General features: G+C 36.5%; 1 protein-coding gene across 1 annotated transcript in view; it reads left to right on the forward strand.

Moving 5' to 3' along the window:
• The window catches only part of EYS (eyes shut homolog), a 1,726,005-nt gene that overhangs the window by 1,198,054 nt on the left and 501,059 nt on the right, over nucleotides 1–26,892 (forward strand). Inside the window, exon 29 of the mRNA XM_059941649.1 lies at nucleotides 13,493–13,722. Coding sequence (XP_059797632.1) covers nucleotides 13,493–13,722 — 230 coding nt within the window. The remainder of the gene's footprint in view (nucleotides 1–13,492; nucleotides 13,723–26,892) is intronic.

Raw genomic sequence — 26,892 nt, forward strand, 5'->3', positions numbered from 1 at the left:
TAGAGGAATGATTATACCCCTTGGCCACGTCGCTGGCAATTCTACTAACTGCCCCCAGGTAAATGATGACATTCAGGGCTGTGATTTCATGACCCAACTGAGGAAGAACATAATTAAATGGATCAATGTTTATTTGTAAAAGATGTATCTTATTGACTTCTCATGCAAAGTGGTGATATAAGTTCATGTGCTCAAGTTTCTTCTCTCCCAGATAGCCAAAGAAATATTTTCTTAAGTCAAAAATCTATCATTTCTGGAAAAAGGGGATAGGTGCTACTAGGAATTTCTGGAAGATACCATCCAGTTAGAACAAGAATGAGATAGTTTTTGCCCAGCATGAAGTTTATATCTTCCATCTTACTAAATGTTATTGTTGTTATTGTTCATTCAGTTACCCAAACCCCAAACCTAAGACTCACCTACACTTTTCTCTCTTTCCCCCTGGACTAGATATTCTCTGCTTCATTTCCAGATCTACTCTCTCCATCTTTTTCTACCTTGCTTGGTATTCTGGGAGGCTGACTTCTAGGGGCTACAACTACCCAGCTCCCCTTGGCCTCTGACTTCTAAATATGTTGGGCCAGTGTGATGACAGGACACAGAAGGAGTAGAAAGAGGAAGAAATCTATTTATTCTCCACTCTCTCTCAGCTGGATGTAAATTTGTGTTGGCTGCATGCTTGTCTCTAAGACCACAGCCCCTGTTAAGTGGTCCTCTCTCCTACACCTACATTCTTGTCCACAGTACAGAAGGTATTTCACTTGCTTGCACATTCAGGTCCAATGACAATAGCAGAGTCTACTCCTGGGACACTTCTCTATCTCTTTTTGATTTTCTTAAACTTTTCCAACTTGAAAATTGTCTCTTCGTTAAAATCACCTCATTTACCCTTTCTGAATGTTCCTCTATTTCCTGAGAGGCCCCGACTGATATACATCTCATGTATAAAATTGATCACAAGGTCCTTTTAGAAATCAAGTGTTGTGACTTTGTTCAGTTAACATTTGTTAAGGAAAGCCCCAGGGATTGGACAGTGAACTGTGGTTCAACAAAAGACCACAATGGAATTGAAATAGAGAAGTTTATTGCTCACAGGTCCTTGACAGCCATGCAGGGATCTCAAGGCAGAATGCAGGCAGAGAGAGAAGCAGGACCTGGGGCACACGCCTTTATTAGTGTACACAGAGGGAATGCATTGGGGTTCCTGGGCTAAAGCCAGATGGGTCAATTCAAACCCAAAAGAGCAGGGTTTGGTAAGTTCCCTGTGGATCTTATCTAAGGGGCATGGAAGGGAAAGGCTCTGGGGAGGAGGGGGAGACTGCTCACCACAAGGGCGTCATCTTTACTGGTGCCCCTGCCAGCTGCTGTCTAGGATGTGCACTCATGGGAGGGGCCAGTGTCAGTTCAAGGACCCTGGAAGCAGCTTGGCCATGCAACGTGGATGCCAAGGCAGCAGTATTATGGAGAAGTTTAACTAAACTCTCAACACCAAATTTCTCTCAAATTTGTAGAGAAGTGAAGAGTTTCTACATCCCCAATAACATTCTCTTAGTTCAAGTCCCTGATTACTTTCATTCTTATAATACTTCAGTTTCTTCCAGCTACTTCTCCTTTACAAACCACCTCTACACTAAAACTTTTATGAGAGTTCAAAAACAGACGTGGGTCATCAATGTCCTGCTCCAATGACTTCATGTTGCCTTAAAATGTTGCCAACAAGTCTCCCCATAATCCAGCCTTTGCCTGTCTCCCAAGATTCATCTATTCTCTCTCTCTCTGACAAAAACACACACTCTGTAGCTGCCTCCATGGCAGACCACTTGCAATTCTCTTCACTTGCTGTCTCTTTCTTTGGGGCTTAAACAGCCCCCGATGGGGCTCTGAGCACCATCCCACCGTCCTTCTCCAGCCAACTCCATCTGACCTTTTAAGACTCAGCTGTAATCCTCGTGAGGAAGGCTTTCCTCATAGCCCTTGTTCCATTACCTTCCCACAGCATCTATCCATGACCCTGTCCTTAGTATGTCCCCTCTTGTCCCCTCCCACAAGTGTAAAAATTTTGAAAATTTTAGTTCAAGATTCAGACTCTATGGGTTCAAATCCATTTCTACCATATATTTGCCTCAAGACCTTGAGCAAGTTTATTAAGTGTGTATCTCTGTTTTCTCATCTGTAAATTTAGGAAAATAAAGTAATGTTTCTGTATTCTTGTGAGGATTAAATTATATTAGCACATTTGAAACATGTAGAGCAGTACTAGGGTTACAATTGGCTCTCGATGCATTATGCTGGTTTGCAATTGCCTATTTTTTCTCAACCCCACAAAACTGAAAGTTCATAAAAAGAGGGCTAGGTTCTACTGATCACCATGTCATCTTGATTAGTGAGTGTCTGGTGCACAGAGAGAAATCTATAAGTCCTTGTAGGTTGAATAAATAAAAGAATGAATGAAGAGGCATGAATTCTGGTTTGATGGGCATGCCTTCTCTCTTGGTTCCTCTTCATTTTTAAAATCCTGGCTGGTAACTTCTAGGTTGAGATTCCTTAAAAGAATTCTTTCCATGAAATAAACACCTTGGGGCTCCTATGAACCTGAGAAAACCCCTCTCTCCTTATAAGACTAGAAGATAAACTTGCATTTGTCTTTGTCAGTGCACACGTTCTTAAACCGCTGGGTTAAGTCCCTGGCTTTAATCATGACACCTTGATTGTCAGCTTATCTTTCTCTAATTTAGATGCACTTTCCAGGTAATATGTAATTACACATTTTTAATCCTGGCTGATAATTTAGAATACTCTTCGTTCTTGTAAGTTTATGTTAATTTTGAAGTATTCCACAGTAGTACCTCTCTATAATGGAGGAAATAAATTAAATTTAATTAATATAATAACTGTTCCCATTTGACATAAAATGCTTACTAAAAATACTGTATATTTATGTATATCTTACTCTTCAAAAGTATTCAAACTTCAATGATTTCTAAATCTAAATGTAGCCATTAAGTAAAAATATGTTTAGTCAAAAATACTGTTTTTATAAATTTAATTTGATCTCAAAAATGTAAACAGTAACAGCATTAGAATATGAATTTATATATCACTTTAAGGATCCATGGTATAGAGTTCAGTTTCCATAATGATCCATTACATTTTATATTTAAAAATGATTTGCTTCTTTTTATGTTATATCTCAGAATATATCGATGGATTAGAAAATTTATAAAGTAAAGAAATACATCTTTATCGATGACTATATGTCAGAACTATGTGAAGTATTGATACTTAAGTAAGTAAATAACAAATAAAGTTGCTTTAAGGTTTTAAGTTCCAAAAATTATATATAATCATAGAAAAACAATTAAGTGTTCTATAGTACAAGTATACAATAATAATATTAAACATTTTCTAAAGATTGCAAACTGTACACACACGTCTAAGTCTACTTTCACCGAGAATCTATCCAAAATACAAAACATAAAGACATGCACATGTACACATTCAGATTCTGCATTCATATATACCCATGTTGAAAAGCAATAGCAGCTTCCTTTAACAGACATGCATTTTGAGAAATTCCTGGAAGCTTAAAGAAAAAAATTGGGGGTAGTGTGGCAGCTGAAAAAAACATTCCAGCTACAGGACAGACATAAAATATACGCTAAAGTAGATTAAATGTTTTAAATAAATTACTAAAATGTCAAAATCATGAGAAAAACCTTTACAGCACCCCCCATAAAGGAAAGAAGGAAAGAAGGAAGAAAAAAGTAAAGACAAGGAAAAAAGAAAACAAAATGATCCTGAAAGTAATTTTCCTGACTATGCCTCACTTTTAGTGAGAAGGAAAACAACCTTCTGCTAATTGTGCTTAATACCATATTATGTATAGTATGATATAATACATAGTATATATAGCATATAAACATATGAATAATACATAATAATTATGTATAATACTATAACAGCAAACTAGCCCAATGTGGAGGTCTGTGGCCCAAACATGTATAACATTCACTTATTCAAAATATTTATTGAGCAGTGACTTGGTCCAGCAACTGTCATAAATGTGCCACCTTCTAGTTATTCAAAAATCTTAAAGAAAAATTCACCTTATAGTGTTTCCGCCTTGAAGTTCAGCATCTTCATGAGAGGGCAAAGCAAACACAAGTCTGATTTGGGGGAGTGTCTTATACTCAGGCCTCCAATTATTCTCACAGATAAAATTGCAGAGATTATAAGCCTACAGTGAAAAATGACAAGGTGCTTAAGGGGATATAAAAAGCAACACGGGAGAGGAGTTAGCAGAAAGAAGAGGAGGTGACGTAGATCTGCAAGGACCAGATATTTTTACTACCAGACACAAAATAAAAAGCTCAATGCCTGACTTTTTAAGAAATAAAAGAGGGAAATTAAAGTAATGTAAGGAAAACAATACCATGAAAACTGAGTAGAGTGTTTTAAAATATAAGCAAACAGAATATCAAAAAATAAAAACATAATAATTTAAATTTTAAAAATGGACAAGTTAAACAGCAACTAGAGCAGTAAAGAGAATTAATGAACAGCATAATATATCTGAAGAAATTACTATGACTCAGGAGAGAGGGAGATGCAAAAAGAGCTGAGAATATGAAGGATAAAGTGAGGAAATTTTGTTTTATGTAAAAAATGTTTTAACAGGATCATATAGAGTGAATGTGGGAAAGCTATAATTTTTCCAGAACAGATAAAAAAATGGAAGTCCTTCAAATAGAAAAGACCACTGGAAAAAAACTAAGCTAGATGAATGAAAATAATTCTATCCACAATACAACACAGTGAAAAACCATCAGCCAACAAAGACAAAGGGAATTTCCTAAAAGAATTTGGAGAAGAAAGACAAGTTTCCTACTAAAGAAGAACTGGAGTTTAATGTTCAACAAGAACAACAGGAAAACATGACAAAATGCTCAGAAAGACCTGGAAATCTTATTTGAAAAGACATAAAATGGATCATTATCTATCATATATAATTATCTCCTATAAATTGTTAAGTAAAAACAATCTGAAAAAAGTAAGGAAAGTACGTATCTTAGTGATTTAAAATAGATAAAATGTAAATGACAAATAATAGATTAAAAATTGTTAAAGAAGATGAAACAACAGTGATAAATGATAATTCTCTTTTATCAGATATATAACCAATTAAATTAATAATATTTAATTTTAATGATAATATTTAATGACATTTAATCACGATTTAATTTTAATGAGGGATTGAGGAAAGTAACAATCCAAAACTATTGAGGAGCTTAATTTTGTACAGGCTTTACTAACATATATATTAAAGTACAAATTTGGCATATTTATTTGACCCAACAAGTTTCACCTCTAGATATTTTTTCTTCAAGTATATTCAGAAGTGTTCACAAGATATTTGTACAGTGAATTCACTGCAGTATTTATAATTTGAAAAAAATATATTGAAAATATACTGACAAATGTTTATCAATAGGGAAATGTTTAAATACATTTACACTAAGAACTTCTCCTATTAAAATGTCTAAGCTTTATCTATGTGTAATGACAATAAAAGATCACCAAGATATTTTGTAACTGAAAGTGAAGAAAAAATTGCAAGTCTTTTTTTGCTATAATTTTATTTAATAACAGTATTTATACATGATATTCATGGCAGAAGCTGGCTAGATTCACCAAGCTAGTTTTTCTGCCTTCCTGGGTACGTGGCTAGATTTTTTTTCCCCATGTTCCCTTGCAGTGGGTGACCAAGTCCTGGCCTATGGGTAGAGTGAAATGGTGTAAGATTCTCCGTGCTCCCTCTTCCCCCCTTGTTTATCCTGATTGATATTTGGGTATTTGCACTTGACACTGAAGGCTACCTTAAAACCATAGGCTGAGAATTGTGAAGCTTATGTCACCCTGAACATCACTGAACGGCCGCAGGGAACAGAACTCCTGCTTCTACCTTTGCTGACTGAACTTTGTATGAACAAGAAATAAGCTTCTGTGTTGCTAGGCTACCAAAATTTCAAGGTGTATCCATTACAGGAGCTAGCACTACCCTTACTAATACAATTTCACTTGTTTAAAATCTGATAAAGAAAGAAAACTAAATTATAAGTCCATATAACTGGATATGTATTTGTACAAAATGGAACACAGATTAATTGCCTCTTGGGTTCAGATTGGCATTGGGTCTGGAGGAGAATATGAATGAAAATGCTCACTTTATGTACCTTTTGTGACACTAGTTATTTGGTGTTATTTCTTTAGGTAGATATGTGTATAATGTTGTTGAAATTTAGTCTAGGGAAGAACCAAAGTAATTCTAAGACAATAATTTTGGAACTGTGTCCTAAGGAAGAAATAAGGTAAAAGTGTACTTCAGGGAAATCCTAAGCTATATGAAAAGCATAAATCATGGAATACTGAAAAAATTACACTAGAATGTGTTTAGAACATACATTGGACATATATTAAGGCATTGCAAACAGATAAAACTGAAAGGTAAATGGAACCAAATCATAGAAGAATATACACTTTCAATTAGGATAATCTTTGGCATGGGAGTAATAAGAACAAGAACAGTGAGAAGGATGGATTAGAAAAAATAGGAACTAAAGTCAGAGGTACTGACAAAGAAATATGATCATAAAACTAACAAAAGGTAAAGAAGCTATTTTATTAGTTAAATAAAAAGGAAGAGTAGAATTTGAGATATGGAAGGAAAGAAAAAAAAAGAAATTCAGGATTTTGATGACTCTGAATTTCCACATAGGGAGAAAGCATTCTTCTAAGTCTCATCCAGCTTTGGGCTCTGGAATCAGATCCTGCATGTACTCTGTGATCAAGAACAACCCTCAGTAGGGCTGGCATGAGAAGCGAGAATCAGAATTTATCAAGGGGAGTCCAGCTTTTCAAAAATATCCACTGTAGATACTGAGAAACTGCGGTTTGGAATACCCTGGAGTAAAGTTTTTGCGTAACTCATGATGATGCTGTGAACATCATTATGTAAGAATGACTGGTCTCAAGAACCCTAACTATGAATATGTAAAAGCTAAAGAATAGAAGATTGTGAGAACGAGAAATGAATTCTTTTAGTGAGAAAAATTAGACAATGTGAAAACAAGACCTATTTAAATTACACTATTATGTTAATAGTGAATTAACTTGTCTTAAAATGTTAAATTTTATTCAATTAATTATTAGGATATAATTCTTGTTCTATTGCATAACGTTAAAGAAAGAGTAAAGCTTGGGGTTATGTTTGTTTAGATTGATTTTTCCATGTATAATTTGTTGCTCTGATATCTAATTCTTATTTTGAGTGGTAAATGAGATTTTTACATGTAATAACAGTAATTTCACATATTTCCTTTTTAAATATAATTATGCCAATTAAATACATTTTAAACAGCAAACATTTTTTGTGTTGTTTTGCACTCAGATAAAATTATTTTAAAATTTATTAAATCAAACTAAAAACAACATAAATTTTAGAGCTAGTGAAAAATGATAATTTAAATAAAACTTTGAAGCCATATTTCAATAGGGCTCTATTTTATGTTAAAAAATCTATTTGAAATTATGGTGTTCTCATGATTTTGAGAGTTAAAGTAGGAATTAAATTCTTCTTTGGATTTCTTCCTATTAGCCACCACCATTAAAAACATCACTAAGAAAAAAAAAAAAAAAAAAAATCACTAAGGGGGCTTCCCTGGTGGCGCAGTGGTTGAGAATCTGCCTGCCAATGCAGGGAACACGGATTCGAGCCCTGGTCTGGGAAGATCCCACATGCCGCGGAGCAACTAGGCCCGTGAGCCACAATTACTGAGCCTGCGCGTCTGGAGCCTGTGCTCCGCAACAAGAGAGGCCGCGACAGTGAGAGGCCCGCGCACCGCGATGAAGAGTGGCCCCCACTTGCCGCAACTAGAGAAAGCCCTAGCACAGAAACGAAGACCCAACACAGCCATAAATAAATAAATAAATAAAATTAAAAAAAAAAAAAAAGTTAAGGATGTACCTCACATATCTTATTAAAAAAAAAAAAATCACTAAGTATTCTTGGTTATCTGCCTGGGAATCAAAGTCCTAATCACTAAGAAACTCAACAGATATAGGTATAGAGGTAGATATAGATATACATATACATATATACATATAGATATGGGCATAGTAAATACAAGCATGTGAATTTTGATAATACATAAGCAGAGAAATGGATGTATAGAAAGATTGAGTAAGCACTTTGAGTAACTTTTTCAGTATCTTACTCTCAAAGGGAGTACTGCTTACCTGGTCTGCCCAGGTGTGATCCAGGATAAAGTAAGAGATATTAGTTAAGCCTGTTCAGAAAACTACTTTTTAAAAGGACTATAGGGAATTCCTTGGCAGTCCAGTGGTTAGGACTCAACGCTTCCACTGCTGGGGCCCTGGGTTCAATTCCTGGTTGGGGAACTAGTATCCTGCAAGCCACGCAGCGTGGCCATAAACAAACAAACAAATAAATAAATAAATAAATAGTAACCTTTTAAAAAAATAAAAAGGGCTTTAAAAAGACTACAAAGAGAATAGTTGAGGGAAATGAAGCTACACTTTGGAATAAATAATTACAGTTCACTAAGTGTTAATGTAAATAAATATATATCTGTGTTATATACATACAAAATTAAATGCACATAACTCTTCTAAGAATATATGATCCAGTGAGGATGTGGTGAAATTAGAATTCTCATATTTTGCTGGTAGGAATGGAAAGTGGTGCTGTTTCTTTGGAAAATAGTTCAGCTGTTGCTCAGAATGTTAAACATGGGATATACAATCAAGCAATTCTACTGCTAGGTGTTTACCCAAGAAAATGCAGACAATAACTTGGACATGAATGTTCATAGTAGCCTTGTTCATAGCAGGCAAAAGTAAAAACAGCCCAAAATGATGATCAATTAATGAATGGATAAATAAAATGTCAATAATAAAAGGGAATAAAGTTCTTTTACATGCAAAAACATGGATGAACCTTAAAAACACTATGGTAAGTGATGAAGCCCAGCACAAAAGACCACATATTATGTGATTCCATTTATATGATGTCCAAAATTGACAAATCTATAGAGACAGAAAGTAGGCTAAAGGTGGCTCTGATGGATATGGGATTTCTTTGGGGAATGACAAAATATAAAATTATACTGTGGTGATAGTTGCACAGCTCTGGATCCCCTAAAACTTGCATTTTAAATGGGTGCATTCTAGTTTGTAAATTATATCTTGATATAGCTATTAACATTAATTTATGATCTGGATAACAGGGGGAAAAACCTGAAATAGTTTAAATATATTAACTCCAAACTGATAGAATCAGTGGTGTATATCCAAACAATATAACACTTTGCAGCTTTTAAAAGGAAAATCAAGAATTGTATTCACTGACAGTGCAGCCTGCTAAGCATAATTTTTAGGTGAAAAAATAAAGAGCAGAATATTCTAGTAGTGAAAAGACAAAGCAGACTGGAATATGAGTGTTTATACTATAATTCTCACTTTTGTAAAAAAAAAAAAAGTATCTATACATATTATTTGTAAATCAGGTTTTTTGTTGCCTAGGTTATAACACATTTATTTTACTGCTTTTAAAAATCTGTAATGATTTGAAAACTTTTCTTCCCTTTCACTGTTAATAGCCACAAGGTCAAAATTTCTCTAGCTCAGTTTCTTTCTTTGAATACTTCATCATGATTTTAAAGATTCTCTTCTACTTGTGAGCGGGTCTTCCAGGATTTACACTTGTGAGCAAGCCCATTCCTCCTTCTAAGAAACAGGCCAGACAAGTGTCTGCTGACAAGAAGCAAACCCCTCGAGCTGCTGCCTGCCTCAGGGGATTCCGTAGAGCCCCTGGAGGAAAGGGGCAAAGAGTGGAGCGTCCTCTCCTCCACTGAGAGCTCCCCCCACCCCTGCCCCTGAGATTAGAAATCACTGTCACATCAAGGTGTCTTCCTCTAAGGACCAGGCTTGATTTTGAACAAAATTAGCATATCTTATTTAATCATTAATTCATACAGAAAAAGACTCTTGAGCGCTTACTACTTGTTATAACAGTGACTGGTTCATCACTGTACTTTTGTCCGAAGTTATCCAAGAGGCAATCAAGCAGATTCTTCAGGCTTATTATTTTGGACTTATAGTAAATCAAGTATTTAGTTAAGAAAGACAAAGAAGTTCAATCTTTACAGTACTGTTTATTTTAAAAATAATTTTGAAAACTCTGAGCCTTGATTTAGTTCTGAGCTCTCATACATTCATGATTTTTAGAATTAAAAAGAACTATAATTTTAGTGCTCCTTTTTTACATTGCTAATTATATTAATATGACTGTCATCAGGTTGTGCTTAATAAACATCCACACGTACTTTATATTTTTAACCTTTTCTGTAAAAGTAAGTTAAAATTTAACAACCAGAGCAAATATTTTGTTTCTTTTAAAATATATAATAAATTGAATAAATTTTATTTATTTTAATTCTAAATTCTAAAATAAGTAAATTCATGGCATAATTTATAACTAGTGAAAAAATACTGAAAGTCAAGGACTATTAAGAATAATATATCAGATATAAAATTTGATCATAATAAGATAAAATGCAACTGGTTAATGCAGTTTTCAAATTTTGATTTATGATTCTGACATTTTAATTGATGGATCAATTGATAGTAATTACTTTTGTGTAATCAGTTAGCAACTGAAATGTGCAACACATTGATTTTTTCAGGTGAGACATGTGCTCCCTGAGCAGCTACAGTAGGAGAAAGAACTAGTGACATTTAATTCAGTCTAATTTATTCCTGAGAAAAATGTGATTGACTGCAGTTCATGAAGTCCACAGCAAGAGTTAGAGAAAATGGTGAAATTATTCAGAAACACTAAAACTAAAAATTAAATTAAAACAAGAAATGCTGATTAATAAATCCCATGTAATTCAAATTAGCATTGCCATTTAACTTGACGGAAGTTACCTTATAAGGACAAACATATTGCGAGTACAAATGGGGAGAACTACACTAATCCAATAGAATTAAATCAGAGAAAGTTGATTGTAAAGTTACATCAAAGCTCTTAGAATTTATATTATCTATAAAACTAAAGAGCTATGTAATGGAGTTATGAATTGACCCAAAGATAACCAAATTATTTTTACTTGCTATTTTTCTTGTGAGTGGAGTGGTACATTGCATATTTACAAAAATGATTCAAATTCATTTATAAAATATTTATTGGAGAGGTAACTTGGGAACAAGCATTGTTGTTAGGGATATGATGAAGAAAAGAGCAGATTGCAGTCCAGAGCAGAGAGAAGAGAGTCAGGCTTCACAACTATAAAAATTAAAATATGGTTATGTCACATTAAAAAAATGCACAGCGTAAGAGCTGTGAGTTGAGCTTTCAGTGTCTTACTGAGGACTACAGCCTGGGAGGCAGACTCTCAGCAAGCTCTGAGAAACTGTTCAAAGATGTAAGGGGGGAGCCAAGACATATATGTATTTTTCACTGGGAAAAAAATATATAGTCAAACATCAGAAGATCACTGCTACTTACAAAGAACAGACACCTCAGATTAATGATTTTAGTGCTTTTCTGTGTATGGGAAGATGTAAGTATCCAGGCTCACTGAAATCTTTCCTTAGATGTGCATCCTAACTACCTAGGGACAGTATCCAAAGCACAGAATGCTTCCTGTTTTATCCATCCTGAATTCCCTGAAGGGGACAGTGTCAGTGGGCAACTGCAGTGGTGAATGGCTTGATCCTTGTAGAACTGGAACAGGGTCAACATGTTCTTTTCTTCACAGTTACAAACTATGATAAACAACATAAAGAAGAATTTCAGGTTGTAAAAGGACTGTAAAACAAAAGAAACTGACCTGCACATTAACATTATTTGGGTAAAATGTTTTTATGAATCATCTATTTCACTTTCCTCAGCTTTTTATTCCGGTAAGTTGACATATGAGTACAAAGTAGACACAAAAATAACTGTCTCTAATTGTCACTCAGACAATATTTTTGAAATGAGTTCTTTTACCAAGATTTTATCTTTATAACAATGTACAAAATAAAGATTTACTCAGTTAAATTGTTGATTATTTTTATTGCAGCAAGATTTTTTACATTTAAAAGATAACTCTCTTAATGATTTTGTGAAGTGAAAATTTCAATTTGAAAAAGAATAGATACATGTATATGGATAACTGAATCACTTTGTTGTACAACTGAAGGTAACACATCGTTAATCAACTATAATATAAAATAAAAAGTTAAAAAAAATTCAAAAGCACTGCTTCTCAAACAACACAAAACACTCAGGAGAACAGTGAAGACATTAATTCAACAAATACTTAATAAAGTCTCTACTAAGAATAGGGAATTCTGACAAAATGAGGAATCTGTGTGTGGAAGAAAGATGGAAAAAATAGTGACTGGTGTACATACAACCTAGTAGAAATATGTACATAAAATAATAATACTACAAGCAGGTGGGAAATATTCTAGCAGTGGTACAATGACGTCATGGAATTGTAGAAAGGCGAGAAACATCAATTTCACCTTGGTGGGCTAAGAGCAACCAACAAGGCTATGTTGAGGAAATGATGGAGTCTTGACTTGGCACTTTAGATGAAATATACACAGGAATAGAGGAACAACAATGCCTAGAAAGTGGTTTGAACAAACTTCAAAAATTAGGAAAGCCCGGGTCTTTAAGGAATAGTAATCTCATTTGGTTTGAGAGAAGTTAAGGTACTTATCAGGAATCATGATAAAACAGGCTGGAAAGCAGAGAGGAATTCTATTATCAAGAGGCTTTGAATATAAAAGTAAGGAATTTCAATTTACAGTAATTCAAAGGAAATTGGTTTTTGTTCATTAGTTTTTAGGGACGAAAAAATTAAACTGGCAGTAAAATTGGTGAAAAAAATGAGAGAGTCATTTGTAACATATCTCTTGGTTAACTCCTAAAATGAATGCAAGTGACTTTGAAAAATACATATTGCTAGCAATCAACCTAGAAATAATTCAAGTTCAAGCAGTTTTACCACTAAAATGTCACATGGTCTAAATTCTTCATCTTAGGCTTACACGGTTTAGAAGAGCTGAAGTAGAACTAAGTTTAGCCCAAATCTGAATTATTTTACGTTAGAGAACTGACTCTCAGTCTTGTGCAGGCTGATGCATTCAGGTTTCTCAGGACTTTGAGGACATTAATACGGCTTCTCAGAAGAAACAAGTAGATTGACTCCACTATTCCCCCACGGTCCCGTTTACAATATTTATAAATCCTACAATTGTAGAACAAACGTGACAATTCTATGTGCCCTCAGCTGAACCTTGGATGACTATTGGTTTTATCTCCCTCTTATTTTAAACCAAAGTTTCTGTTATTTATATTTAAGGTCCTGGCTCTTTTACTTATACTACTTTTTTTCTGATCTGTTTATAAATCTAGATCCCAGGATTCTACGCCGCCAGCAACGTCCGCGTCTGTCGCTCCTCCTGGGGCCGCGGGAGGGGCCGGCTCCCCGGGGGCCTCGCTCGTCCCCCGCGCGGCGCCGGCCACGTGCCAGGGGCGCGTGTGTCACCACGGGGGCACCTGCCGCACCGTCCTCCTCCCGGGGGGCGTCTTCTCCTTCCAGTGCGACTGTCCGCTCCATTTCACCGGCCGGTTCTGTGAACGAGGTAACCAATCTCCACTGTCCTCCTGTATTTCCTTTTTAAAACTTCTCCAGAGGGTGGAAAACAATAGAAACCTATCATAAACACATTGATGGCTATTAGCACAAACAAGAAACATCTGTATAATTGTATTTAAAAATGCATTCTGATAGAACATTTTCAGTTCAGTATTGCAGAGCCAACAATATATATTTTTTTTCATTAGAACTGCCATTCAGAGTATATTTGCAATCGCCACACAACATAGGAGTTAAAATTCACATGTAGTGTTGTTTAGGGAGTTTCTTTAAAGTTATGGCGCATCCATCCTTCGTCACCATAGAAACAATTAAGTTCTAATTAACATTATTTTTATTGCTTAATTGTTAATCAAATCGCTTTTTTATATTTCAAAAGCAGATCCCCATATTGAAGTTATTGTGGTGTTTAAGAAGAGCACATTATTTTTCTGATGCTTAAGAATATGGTTTTAGCATTAATGAAGCTATCGATGAATGAAAAGAAAATTCCTCTTTTGTCAACATCTAATGGCCTCCTAAGAGTGTCTCAGTTAATTAAAGCAGTGCTGGGCAAGACAGCCAGAAATGCCCCGGGGGCAGATGACTGACGCATTAGGTCCTGAGCAGCTGGCCTGTCCCTGCACTAAGCCTGGAGAGTGTCATTCTTTTCTATGTAAAATTCACCACTAGTTCTAAATTGGGGGAGGGGTAGGGATTACTACTGGGTGATGCTTCAGATGGCAGAGAATTTCACTGCTTCTCCGAGACTGTGTTAAATAACTCCTTTTTAAAATACCAAAATGTGGGACGTCCAAAAGAGAATTCAAAGGTATACATATGTGTTATTCAGCTCTCCTTCCCAAACAATCTTGTGTGACTGCTATAAATGCTTTGCTGTTTAGCCAAGGAAGCAAGGAAGCACAGTCTAAAGCACAGAAATGGAAACATGGTCTATTTTCATGTTCATTGTAAAAACGTGTCCTTAAAGTCTATTTTTAAACTGTAAAATGGTTTTGAAGACACATCACTATTGCTTGATTTTTGAGTGAATATTTTATATGTCTGCAAAATACCATGAGACATGCATCTTTTGCTGCCTTCTGAGACCATTGGTATTACATACCGTGAGTGGACGTCTAGGGACATAATTTGGATGGTAAAGATCTTTTAGATCCACATGTAGAACTGAGAGGGATTTTTCTTTCTTTAATTTCATGGTAGGTAAAGCCTTAGCAAAATACCCTCCTTACCTTTCTTAAAATATACTCTGATATTTTAATTTTTTTTTCAATCCGAATTTACTGACAGTGGTGAACTTGATGTTGTGAAAACCGGGGTCCTCAGTTACGGAGTGTGTCCCTTGCCCCCCATACGGACCAAACCACAAGTCTTTCCACTGAGCCTCAGTCCCCTCCTCGGACTCCTCACTCTGTGGCTTTAACACCTCACACAGTGACCCATACTTTCCTCCAGAAAAAGAGAAACCTGGGTTTACCTGGAGTTAAAGCCCAGGATTGACTGAGGTTTGTTTGGTGTTTGGGTGGCAGAATGTAGGACACTGACCTCAGGAAAAGAAGTGGGGAACTCAGCTCTATATTCACTTTTAGGAATATTTCATTTTTTCTAACATTATTAAGCGCTTTCTACCTTCTATATTTTAACTGTTTTTCCTGTTGATTTTGCAGTATTTTTAAAACTAATAAATTGTATGATAACATGGTGCTAAAACCAGATAATCTACCACAGAATATTTATTTCTAAGTGTAAAGTAGTCAGAAAATGTGAACAAATAATCATTACCAATGAGACAATTGTTTTTTTTTAAAGAAACTTTAAGTCAGTTATATCTGAGGTGTATGATGCACTGAACAAAATTCATGCAGTAGGACTCTTTAGATTATTAGATATCATAGTATTACATGTGATTTTGTTGTTGTTCTTGCCTGTTGGGGAAATATTTCAGTATAAAACTTAGACTGTGATGAGGTGTGCATTTTTAGAATTGAGAATATTATTTCTAATTGTAGAAGTTATACGTTTTCCCTTGTTCAACTCTTTTTTTTTCTTGAAGTATAGTTCATTTATAGTATTGTGTTGGTTTTAGGTGTACAGCATAGTGATTCCATTTTTTTTGCAGATTATACTCCATTATAGGTTATTATAAGATATTGTGTATAACTTCCTGTGCTATACTGTAAATCACTGTTCCTTATATACATATTTATTTTTAACCATTTACCACCTAAATTCATGTTAAGTATCTTTCTTCTTTCAGTCATGAAGAAAGCCAAGAACAGGTCTGTGTTCTCAATCTAACGCTCTAAATATAAGTCATACTAGCATGCATCTTAGAATCCAGATCACAGATGATGACTATTGCCTAAGGCCCATGATTCAGGAATGTGGTACCATGACGAGGCTTTTTATATATAGCATTCTCCAGGTTGGCCAGATGCACCATTTCTAAGTGTAGATTTCAATAAATAGTATCGTATGTCAGCGTCAAAGTATGTCAACTACCTGCTAAAAAATCTTGCTTTGGATACACAGTCTCTAAATCTCTCTCTCTCTGTCTCTGTCTCTGTCTCTCTGTCTCTCTGTCTCTCTATATATATATATCATATAACTTTATTTATTGAAGTATAATTGATTTACAATGTCTTAGTTTCAGGTGTACAGCAAAGTGATTCAGTTTATATATATACATATATATATATATATATGTATATATATATATGTATATATATATATATATATATATTTTAAGATTCTTTTCCCATATAGGTTATTACAAAATATTGAATATAGTTCCCTGTGCTATACAGTAGGTCCTTGTTGTTTATCTGTTTTATAGATAGTAGTGTGTATATGCTATTCCCAAATTCTTAATTTATCTCTCCCCCCCCAACCTCTCCCCTTTGTTAACCATAAGTTTGTTTCCTATGTCTTTGAGTCTGTTTCTGTTTTGTAAATAAGTTCATTTGTATCATATATTTTTTTAGTTTCCACATATAAGTGATAACATATCATACTTGTCATTCTCTGTCTGACTTACTTCACTTAGTATGATAATCTCTAGGTCCATCCATGTTGCTGCAAATGGCATCCTTTTGTTCTTTTTTATGCTTAGTAATATTCCATCACATATATGTACCACATCTTCTTTATCCATTCCTCTGTTGATGCACATTTATGTTGCTTCCATGTCTTGACTACTGTAAATAGTGCTGCAATGAACATTGGGGTGCATGTGTCTTTTCGAATTATGGTTTTCTCTGGATATATACCCAGGAGAGCTACCATATGATCCTATAATATATAATTTCTGAGAATTGTTGTCAGTATTAAAATGCTTAGAATTTACAGACAGATTGCTATGAAAATGATTGCTTAAATGAGTCCCTTATTGAGTACATTCAACATCTAAACCATCCGAACTTCTTCTTTAGGAATGAAACTTGCATACTGTCATTGTGAGGAGTTCTGATTGACCAGACACTGTACTGGGTGCTTCATGCATCTTATTTCACTTAACCCTCAGAGTAATCCAGCTGAAGTCAGCTCTCTAAATGACCCCCTTTTACAAATGAGAAATCGAAGGCCTCTAGCTGTTAAATTACTCCCTTCAGGTCGCACAGCTTGCACATGGCGGAGATGGGATTAGAAACCATCTCAGCAGACTCCACAATTCACATTTAACCACCGTGCTCTATTGCTACACTCGTTAGAAAATCAAATTTAACAGGACATGGAATTTCTAATTTTTCTCACTCTTTCATGTTTATAAAAATGTATCTTTACGTTAGGGAAAAGAGAGTTTTCTTTAAAAAATCAAATTTCAAAATCAGAAAAACAAAGAAGTTAATGTTAATCTAATAATTTTTCATGACCCACTTAAAATTAAGCTGAGAAGCATATTGGGTGATCTGAAAAGAATTGTATCTGAGTGGTAATATTTTTCCATAATGATTTCAGTAAAACTAAAATGTAGAAAGTAGATTAAGAATATTTGAATTTCAGAAAAAATCTAGACATAGATGATGAAAGAACATGACTCTTTGAAAAAATATATAATTGCAGAGGCATCTACATGTAAAGATATTTTCAAAACTGATTTTTCTTGATAGCCTTGTTCCTTTTTCCTTCCAATGAATACGCTCAACCTGTAAGAGAATGTTAAATTATTTTATTTTAACAACCTTGATTTTTCACAGCAAAATGGACGTGCCAGTTAAGTATGAGCTTTAACTAAAATCGCATTAGATTCAGCAACACAGAGAAAGGGTTTGCAGGGCTGTAGGACTCAGTACTAATTCACCCATACACATATTTCCCATGTACTTGGCATTACATCATGGGTTCTACTTTATCAAATCATCCATATCTAATCACCTAATAACATTGACTTATAGATTCAGTTTGATTTAATATGTTCCTTTTCTTTCTCAACACATGTTATCTTAATTCATATTAGCTGAACCTTGTTGCCTACTTTGTCATAATGATCCTGCATCTCACCAGGGGAGACAGAGGAGCCTGTATTTTTGCTTTGTTTTAGATGGCTGTGTGCAGGCAGATGGCTGTCCCCTACTGTAAAGTTCAGAGTGACAGATTTAGAATATCAGCGCTTTGTGCTGCAGGAAAGCGAGTGCCTCTGACTATTAATTATAGGATTAACATTTTTAAACAGTCCCACACTTTTTAGTGTTCTATAAAACAGTTTTATAAATAGTGTAATAAGGAGTGTTTAAATGCCATACATTAAAACCAAGGAATCATTTATTTGATATCTTGTCTCTGCATGTTCCATATATGCTTAAAGGTCAGCTGCACTGAGTAAATTGCAAACGTAGAAATAAAAATGAGAGGTTTTACTAGGTGTTTCGTCTTGTTTGGTTTTTTTTAGAAAAAGACTGCCTGAATGTCTGCTTTGTTTTTACCATAATCGGAACATATTTTAAAGCATATTAGAGTGGTCTGAATCTATTTGTTAACTATAGTCAGGTTGCTGAATGTCAGATGTTCCAGAGCCAAGAAGGCAGAGATAGTCAGCATCTAATAACAATGATCTATCTCCCTGCCAGAGGACTGATGGTCTGCATCATAAGAGAAGGGCCAAGAAATGGGTGGTGGCCTTTTCAAACATAACATTCCTGTCTGAAAATCTATCTTTAAAAGCAGAGGGCAACGCTGCATATTTATCAGTAAATGGCAACCGCTGAAATATTAAGATGTTAAGTTGAGAGTGAATGGGGATTGAAGTCAAGGGCAGAGGCTGACAGGAGACAAGACCACCTGTGGGCAGAGACAGAGGGTTCTGTTTCTGGAGCACGGGCAAGGGCAGGCCCCCATCTTCCCTGCCCTCTCACCACCAGTTGCTTCCGTTCTCCACCATGAGTACCATGCTCAGCTGGTAGAAAATGACAGCTCCCTCCTCATCCTGGTGCTAATAACTATAAAAACTACATGTCTATCAATCTCTCTACTTACATTGGTAATAATCTAGAAATTTCCATCTAGGAAGAGGAGGAAAACATATACCCCTGTGTCCATCAAAAAAGGATGACATTTATTTTATTTGTCTCCTGTATTGACTTAAATAACATCCTTTTATTCCCTTACAATTCAACACATCCAATTAAAAAATCCTTAGTTGAACACCTATACATTAGTACCACACATGGAGTTAGTCATTAGAGGTGGTGTGAGGATCACATTTTTGTCTTTAACTTGTCAAGTGGTTGCGAGCATGGAGTGTGGGTTGGGAGGATGCAAGGAAAGGAAGACAAGCCTGACACGCAGGTCAGCTACCATTCACTACTTACCTCTTTAAAGCTACATAATCTCAGCTCAGCATCACCCCTGTCCCCAGCAATGTCTGCCTGAGGACCTATATTTGTTTTCTGTTGCTTCCATAGCTAATTATCACAACCTAGTGACTTCAGCAACACAAGTGTACTATCTTAAAGGTCTGTAGATCAGAAGTCTGACACAGTTCTCAGCAGGTTAAAATTGAGGTGCAGGCAGGGCCGTGTTCCTTTCTGGAGGCTCCAGAGAAGAATTTGTACCTTGCCTTCTGACTTCCAGATGCTTTCTGCTTTCCTTGGCTCATGGCCTCCTTTATTCTACCTTCAAAGCAAACAATGGTGGGTCCAACCTTTTTCATATCACGTCACTTGATCTACTTTTCCATTTCCTTTTTCTACATTTAAGAACGCTTGTGATTACACAGATTCCCCTGGGATAATCCAGGATCATCTCTGTATCTCAACATTGACTGATTAGCTATTTTAATTACAACTACATCCTTAATGCCCCTTTGCCACATAAAATAACATTTGCAGAGATTCTAGGAGTTAGGATATGGACATCTTCGGGGGACCACTATTCTGCCTACCACAGGCCTTGTAGTCATTCCTCAGAGAATTTACATAGTCATATAATAGAAAAGGAAGTTTACTGGATGGATATCTAGGGCTAATAGAATTGGGGGAAGCCAGTGAAACCTGGTGGGAAAAGGCACTCTGAAGGATGCTCTGGAGAGCCAGTCAACAGGAAGTGAGGGCTCACCTGAGAACAGACTGAGACACACCTTCACTGAACAGGGGCTCACACAGCCACCACGTTCTGAGTCACTTGCTCAAGATGCAGAGTCCCATCAAATATTTTGAAATTGTCTAATTGGCAAAACCTCCACCATATTCTAACCCACTGCCTGAGCAGGAGATTAGGAGAGGAACAAGAGGAGTCATCTTTTACTTTAGGCTCTTAACATAGGAACTAGACTGCACAGTCCACCAGGATCCCAAAACATGGGCATCTTCTCCATTTCCACACAAAAATATAGTCATTCACAAAGGCTTTTAGAGCACACATATGCATGCATGCACACTCTTTAAAGTTGAATGTTAATCCTTTCATTAAAAATTCTTCGGATAGAGGAGCTTCAAGATGGCGGAAGAGTAAGATGCGGAGACCACCTTCCTCCCCACAAATACATCAGAAATACATCTACATGTGGAACAACCCCTACAGAACACCTACTGAACGCTGGAGGAAGACCTCAGACCTCCCAAAAGGCAAGAAACTCCCCATGTACCTGGGTAGGGCAAAAGAAAAAAGAAATAACAGAGACAAAAGAATAGGGATGGGACCTGCACCAGTGGGAGGGAGCCGTGAAGGAGGAAAGGTTTCCACGCACTAGGAAGCCCCTTCGCGGGCGGAGACTGCGGGGGGCAGAGGGGGGGAGCTTCGGAGTCATGGAGGAGAGCGCAGCCACAGGGGTGCGGAGGGCAAAGCGGAGAGATTCCCGCACAGAGGCTCGGAGCCGTGCAGCACTCACCAGCCCGAGAGGCTTGTCTGCTCAGCCGCCGGGGCGGGCAGGGGCTGGGAGCTGAGGCTCGGGCTTCGGTCGGATCGCAGGGAGAGGACTGGGGTTGGCGGCGTGAACAGAGCCTGAAGGGGTTAGTGCACCACGGCTAGCCGGGAGGGAGTCCGGGAAAAGTCTGCAGCTGCCGAAGAGGCAAGAGACTTTTTCTTGCCTCTTTGTTTCCTGGTGCGCAAGGAGAGGGGATTCAGAGCGCCGCCTAAACGAGCTCCAGAGACGGGCATGAGATGCTAAGGCTGCTGCTGCCACCACCAAGAAGCCTGTGTGCGAGCACAGGTCACTCTCCACACCTCCCCTCCCAGGAGCCTGTGCAGCCCGCCACTGCCAGGGTCCTGTGATCCAGGGACAACTTCCCCGGGAGAACACACGGCGTGCCTCAGGCTGCTGCAACGTCATGCAGGCCTCTGCCGCCGCAGGCTCACCCCACATCCGTACCCCTCCATCCCCCCGGCCTGAGTGAGCCAGAGCCCCCGAATCAGCTGTTCCTTTAACCCCGTCCTGTCTGAGCGAAGAACAGATGCCCTCAGGCGACCTACACGCAGAGGCGGGTCCAAATCCAAACCTGAAATCAGGGAGCTGTGCGAACAAAGAAGAGAAAGGGAAATCTCTCCCAGCAGCCTCAGGAGCAGCAGATTAAAGCTCCACAAACAACTTGATGTACCCTGCATCTGTGGAATACCTGAATAGACAACGAATCATCCCAAATTGAGGTGGTGGACCTTGGAAGCAATGATATATATATATATTTTTCCTTTTACTCTTTTTGTGAGTGTACGTGTATGCTCCTGTGTGTGATTTTGTCCATATACCTTTGCTTTTACCATTTGTCCTAGGGTTCTGTCTTTTTTTTTTTTTTTTTTTTTTTAGTATAGTTTTTAGCACTTGTTATCATTGGTGGATTTGTTTTTTGGTTTGGTTGCTCTCTTCTTTCTTTCTTTCCTTTCCCCTTTTTTAAATTACTTTTTGAATTTCTTTTTAATAATTATTTTTAATTTTAATTATTTTATTTTATTTTATTTTTTCTTTCTTTCCTTTTTCTCCCTTATATTCTGAGCCATGTGGATGAAAGGCTCTTGGTGTTCCAGCCAGGCATCAGGCCTGTGCCTCTGAGGTGGGAGAGTGGAATTCAGGACATTGGTCTACCAGAGACCTCGCAGCTCCACATAATATCAAAAGCAAAAATCTCCCAGAGATTTCCATCTCAACACCAAGACCCACCTCCACACAACGACCAGCAAGCTACAGTGCTGGACACCCTATGCCAAAAAACTAGCAAGACAGGAACACAACCCCACCCATTAGCAGCGAGGCTGCCTAAAATCATAATAAGGCCACAGACACCCCAAAACACACCACCAGATGCGGACCTGCCCACCAGAAAGACAAGATCCAGCCTCATACACCAGAACACAGGCCCTAGTCCCCTCCACCAGGAAGCCTACACAACTCACTGAAACAACCTTAGCCACTGTGGATAGACACCAAAAACAACGGGAACTAGGAACCTGCAGCCTGTGAAAAGGAGACCGCAAACACAGTAAGTTAAGCAAAATGAGAAGACAGAGAAACAGCAGTTGAAGGAGCAAGGTAAAAACCGACCAGACCAAAAAATGAAGAGGAAATAGGCAGTCTACCTGAAAAAGAATTGAGAATAATGATAGTAAAGATGATCGAAATTCTTGGAAATAGAATGGAGAAAATACAAGAAACGTTTTACAAGGACCTAGAAGAACTAAAGAACAAACAAACAATGATGAACAACACAAAAAATGAAATTAAAAATTCTTTAGAAGGAATCAATAGCAGTATAACTGAGGCAGAATGGATAAGTGACCTGGAATGCAAAATAGTGGAAATAACTACTGCAGAGCAGAATAAAGAAAAAAGAATGAAAAGAATTGAGGACAGTCTCAGAGACCTCTAGGACAACATTAAATGCACCAACATCTGAATTATAGGGGTCTCAGAAGAAAAAGAGAAAAAGAAAGGGACTGAGAAAATATTTGAAGTGATTATAGTTGAAAACTTCCCTAATTTGGAAAAGGAAATAATTAATAAAGTCAAGGAAGCGCAGAGAGTCACACACAGGATAAATCAAAGGAGAAACACGCCAAGATGCATATTAATCTAACTAACAAAAATCAAATAGAAAGAAAAAATATTAAAAGCAGCAGGGGAAAAAAAGCAAATAACATACAAGGGAATCGCCATAAGGTTAAAAGCTGATCTTTCAGCAGAAACTCTGCAAGCCAGAAAGGAGTGGCAGGACATATTTAAAGTGATGAAAGGGAAAAACCTACAACCAAGATTACTCTACCCAGCAAGGATTTCCTTCAGATTTGATGGAGAAATTAAAACCTTTACAGACAAGCAAAAGCTAAGAGAATTCAGCAATACCATACGAGCTTTTCAACAAATGCTAATGGAACTTCTCTAGGCAGGAAACACAAGAGAAGGAAAACACTGACAATAACAAATCCAAAACAATTAAGAAAATGATAATAGGAACATACATATTGATAATTACCTTAAATGCAAAAGGATTATATGCTCCAACCAAAAGAGATAGACTGGCTGAATGGATACAAAAAGAACACCCATATATATGCTGTCTACAAGAGACCCACTTCAGACCTAGGGACACATACAGACCGGATGTGAGGGGATGCAAAAACATATTGCATGCAAATGGAAATCAAAAGAAAGCTGGGTTAGCAATTCTCATATCAGACAAAATAGACTTTAAAATAAAGACTATTAGAAGAGACAAAGAAGGACACTACATAATGATCAAGGGATCAATCCAAGAAGAAGATATAAAAATTTTAAATATCTATGCACCCAACAGAGGAGCACCTCAATATATAAGGCAAATACTAACAGCCATAAAAGGGGAAATTGACAGTAACACAATCATAGTAGGGGACTTTAACACCGCACCTTTACCAATGGACAGATCATCCAAAATGAAACTAAATAAAGAAACAGAAGCTTTAAATGATACATTAAACAAGATGGACTTAATTGATATTTATAAGACATTCCATCCAAAAACAATACACGTTCTCCTCAAGTTCTCATGGAATATTCTCCAGGATAGAGCATATCTTGGGTCACAAATCAACCCTTGGTAAATTAAAAAAAATTGAAATCATATGAAGTATCTTTCTGACCACAGTGCTATGAGACTAGATATCAATTAGAGGAAAAAAATGTGTACAAAATACAAACACATGGAGGCTAAACAATACACTACTTAATAACCATGAGATCACTGAAGAAATCAAAGAGGAAATCAAAAAACACCTAGAAACAAATGACAATGAAAACACGGTGACCCAAAACCTATAGGATGTAGCAAAACCATTCTAAGAGGGAAGTTTATAGCAATAAAATCCTACCTCAAGAAACAAGAAACATCTCAAATAAACAACCTAACCTTAAACCTAAAGCAATTAGAAAAAGAAGAACAAAAAATCCTCAAAGTTAGCAGAAGAAAAGATATCATAAAGATCAGATCTGAAATAAATGAAAAAGAAGTGAAGGAAACAGTAGCAAAGATCAATAAAACTGAAAGCTGGTTCTTTGAGAAGATAAACAAAATTGATTAACCATTTGCCAGATTCATCAAGAAAAAAAAAGAGAAGACACAAATCAATAGTATTAGAAATGAAAAAGGAGAAGTAACAACTGACACCTCAGAAATACAAAGGATCCTGAGAGATTACTACAAGCAACTATATGCCAATAAAATGGACAACCTGGAAGAAATGGACACATTCTTAGAAAAGCACTACCTTCTGAGACTGAACCAGGAAAAAATAGAAAATATGAACAGAACAATCACAAGCACTGAAATTGAAACTGTGATTAAAAATCTTCCAACAAACAAAAGCCCAGGACCAGATGGCCTCAGAGGAGAATTCTATAAAACATTTAGAGAAGAGCTAACACCTATTCTTCACAAAGTCTTCCAAAATATATCAGTGGGAGGAACACTCCCAAACTCATTCTACGAGGCCACCATCACCCTGAAACCAAAACCAGACAATGATGCCACAAAGAAAGAAAACTACAGGCCAATATCACTGATGAACATAGATGCAAAAATCCTCAATAAAATACTAGCAAACAGAATCCAAAAGTACATTAAAAGGATCATACACCATGACCAAGTGGGGTTTATCCCAGAAATGCAAGAATTCTTCAATATACGCAAATCAATCAACGTGATACACCATATTAACAAACTGAAGGAGAAAAACCATATGATCATCCCAGTAGATGCAGAGAAAGCTTTTGACAAAATTCAACACCCATTTATGATAAAAGCCCTGCAGAAAGTAGGCATAGATGGAATTTTCCTCAACATAATAAAGGCCATATATGACAAACCCACAGCCAACATCGTCCTCAATGGTGAAAAACTGAAACCATTTCCACTAAGATCAGGAACAAGACAAGGTTGCCCACTCTCACCACTATTATTCAACGTAGTTTTGGAAGTTTTAGCCACAGCAATCAGAGAAGAAAAAGAAATAAAAGGAATCCAAATTGGAAAAGAAGAAGTAAAGCTGTCACTGTTTGCAGATGACATGATACTATACATAGAGAATCCTAAAGATGCTACCAGAAAACTACTAGAGCTAATCAATGAATGTGGTAAAGTAGCAGGATACAAAATTAATGCACAGATATCTTTTGCATTCCTATACACTAATGATGAAAAATCTGAAAGTGAAATTAAGGAAATACTCCCATTTACCATTTCAACAAAAAGAATAAAATACCTAGGAATAAACCTAACTAAGGAGACAAAAGACCTGTATGCAGAAAACTATAAGACACTGATGAAAGAAATTAAAGATGATACAGATAGATGGAAAGATATACCATGTTCTTGGATTGGAAGAATCAACATTGTGAAAATGACTATACTACCCAAAGCAATCTACAGATTCACTGCAATCTCTGTCAAACTATCACTGGCCTTTTTACAAAGAACTAGAACAAAAAATTTCACAATTTGTATGGAAACACAAAAGACTGTGAATAGCCAAAATAATCTTGAGAAAGAAAAACTAAAAAAAAAAAAAAAAAAAGAAAAACTGAGCTGGAGGAATCAGGCTCCCTGACTTCAGACTATACTACAAAGCTACAGTAATCAAGACAGTATAGTACTGACACAAAAACAGTAATATAGATCAATGGAAGAGATGGAAAGCCCAGAAATTAACCCCTGCACATATGGTCACCGTATTTTTGATAAAGGAGACAAGAATATACAGTAGAGAAAAGACAGCCTCTTCAATAATGGTGCTGGGAAAACTGGACAGCTACATGTAAAAGAATGAAATTAGAACACTCCCTTCCACAATACACAAAAATAAACTCAAATTGGATTAAAGACCTAAATGTAAGACACTATAAAACTCTTAGAGGAAAACATAGGCAGAACACTCTATGACATAAATCACAGCAAGATCCTTTTTGACCCACCTCCTAGAGAAATGGAAATAAAAACAAAAATGAACAAATGGGACCTAATGAAACTTAAAACCTTTTTCACAGGAAAGGAAACCATAATCAAGACGAAAAGACAACCCTCAGAATGGGAGAAAATCTTTCCAAATGAAACAACTGACCTAGGATTAATCTCCAAAATTTACAACAGTTCATACAGCTCAATATCAAAAAAACAAACACTTCAATCCAAAAATGAGCAGAAGATCTAAATAGACATTTCTTTGAAGAAGATATATAGATCACCAACAAACCCATGAAAGG

This window comes from Balaenoptera ricei, chromosome 12 (genome assembly GCF_028023285.1).
Source record: "Balaenoptera ricei isolate mBalRic1 chromosome 12, mBalRic1.hap2, whole genome shotgun sequence".
Classification (NCBI taxonomy): domain Eukaryota; kingdom Metazoa; phylum Chordata; class Mammalia; order Artiodactyla; family Balaenopteridae; genus Balaenoptera; species Balaenoptera ricei.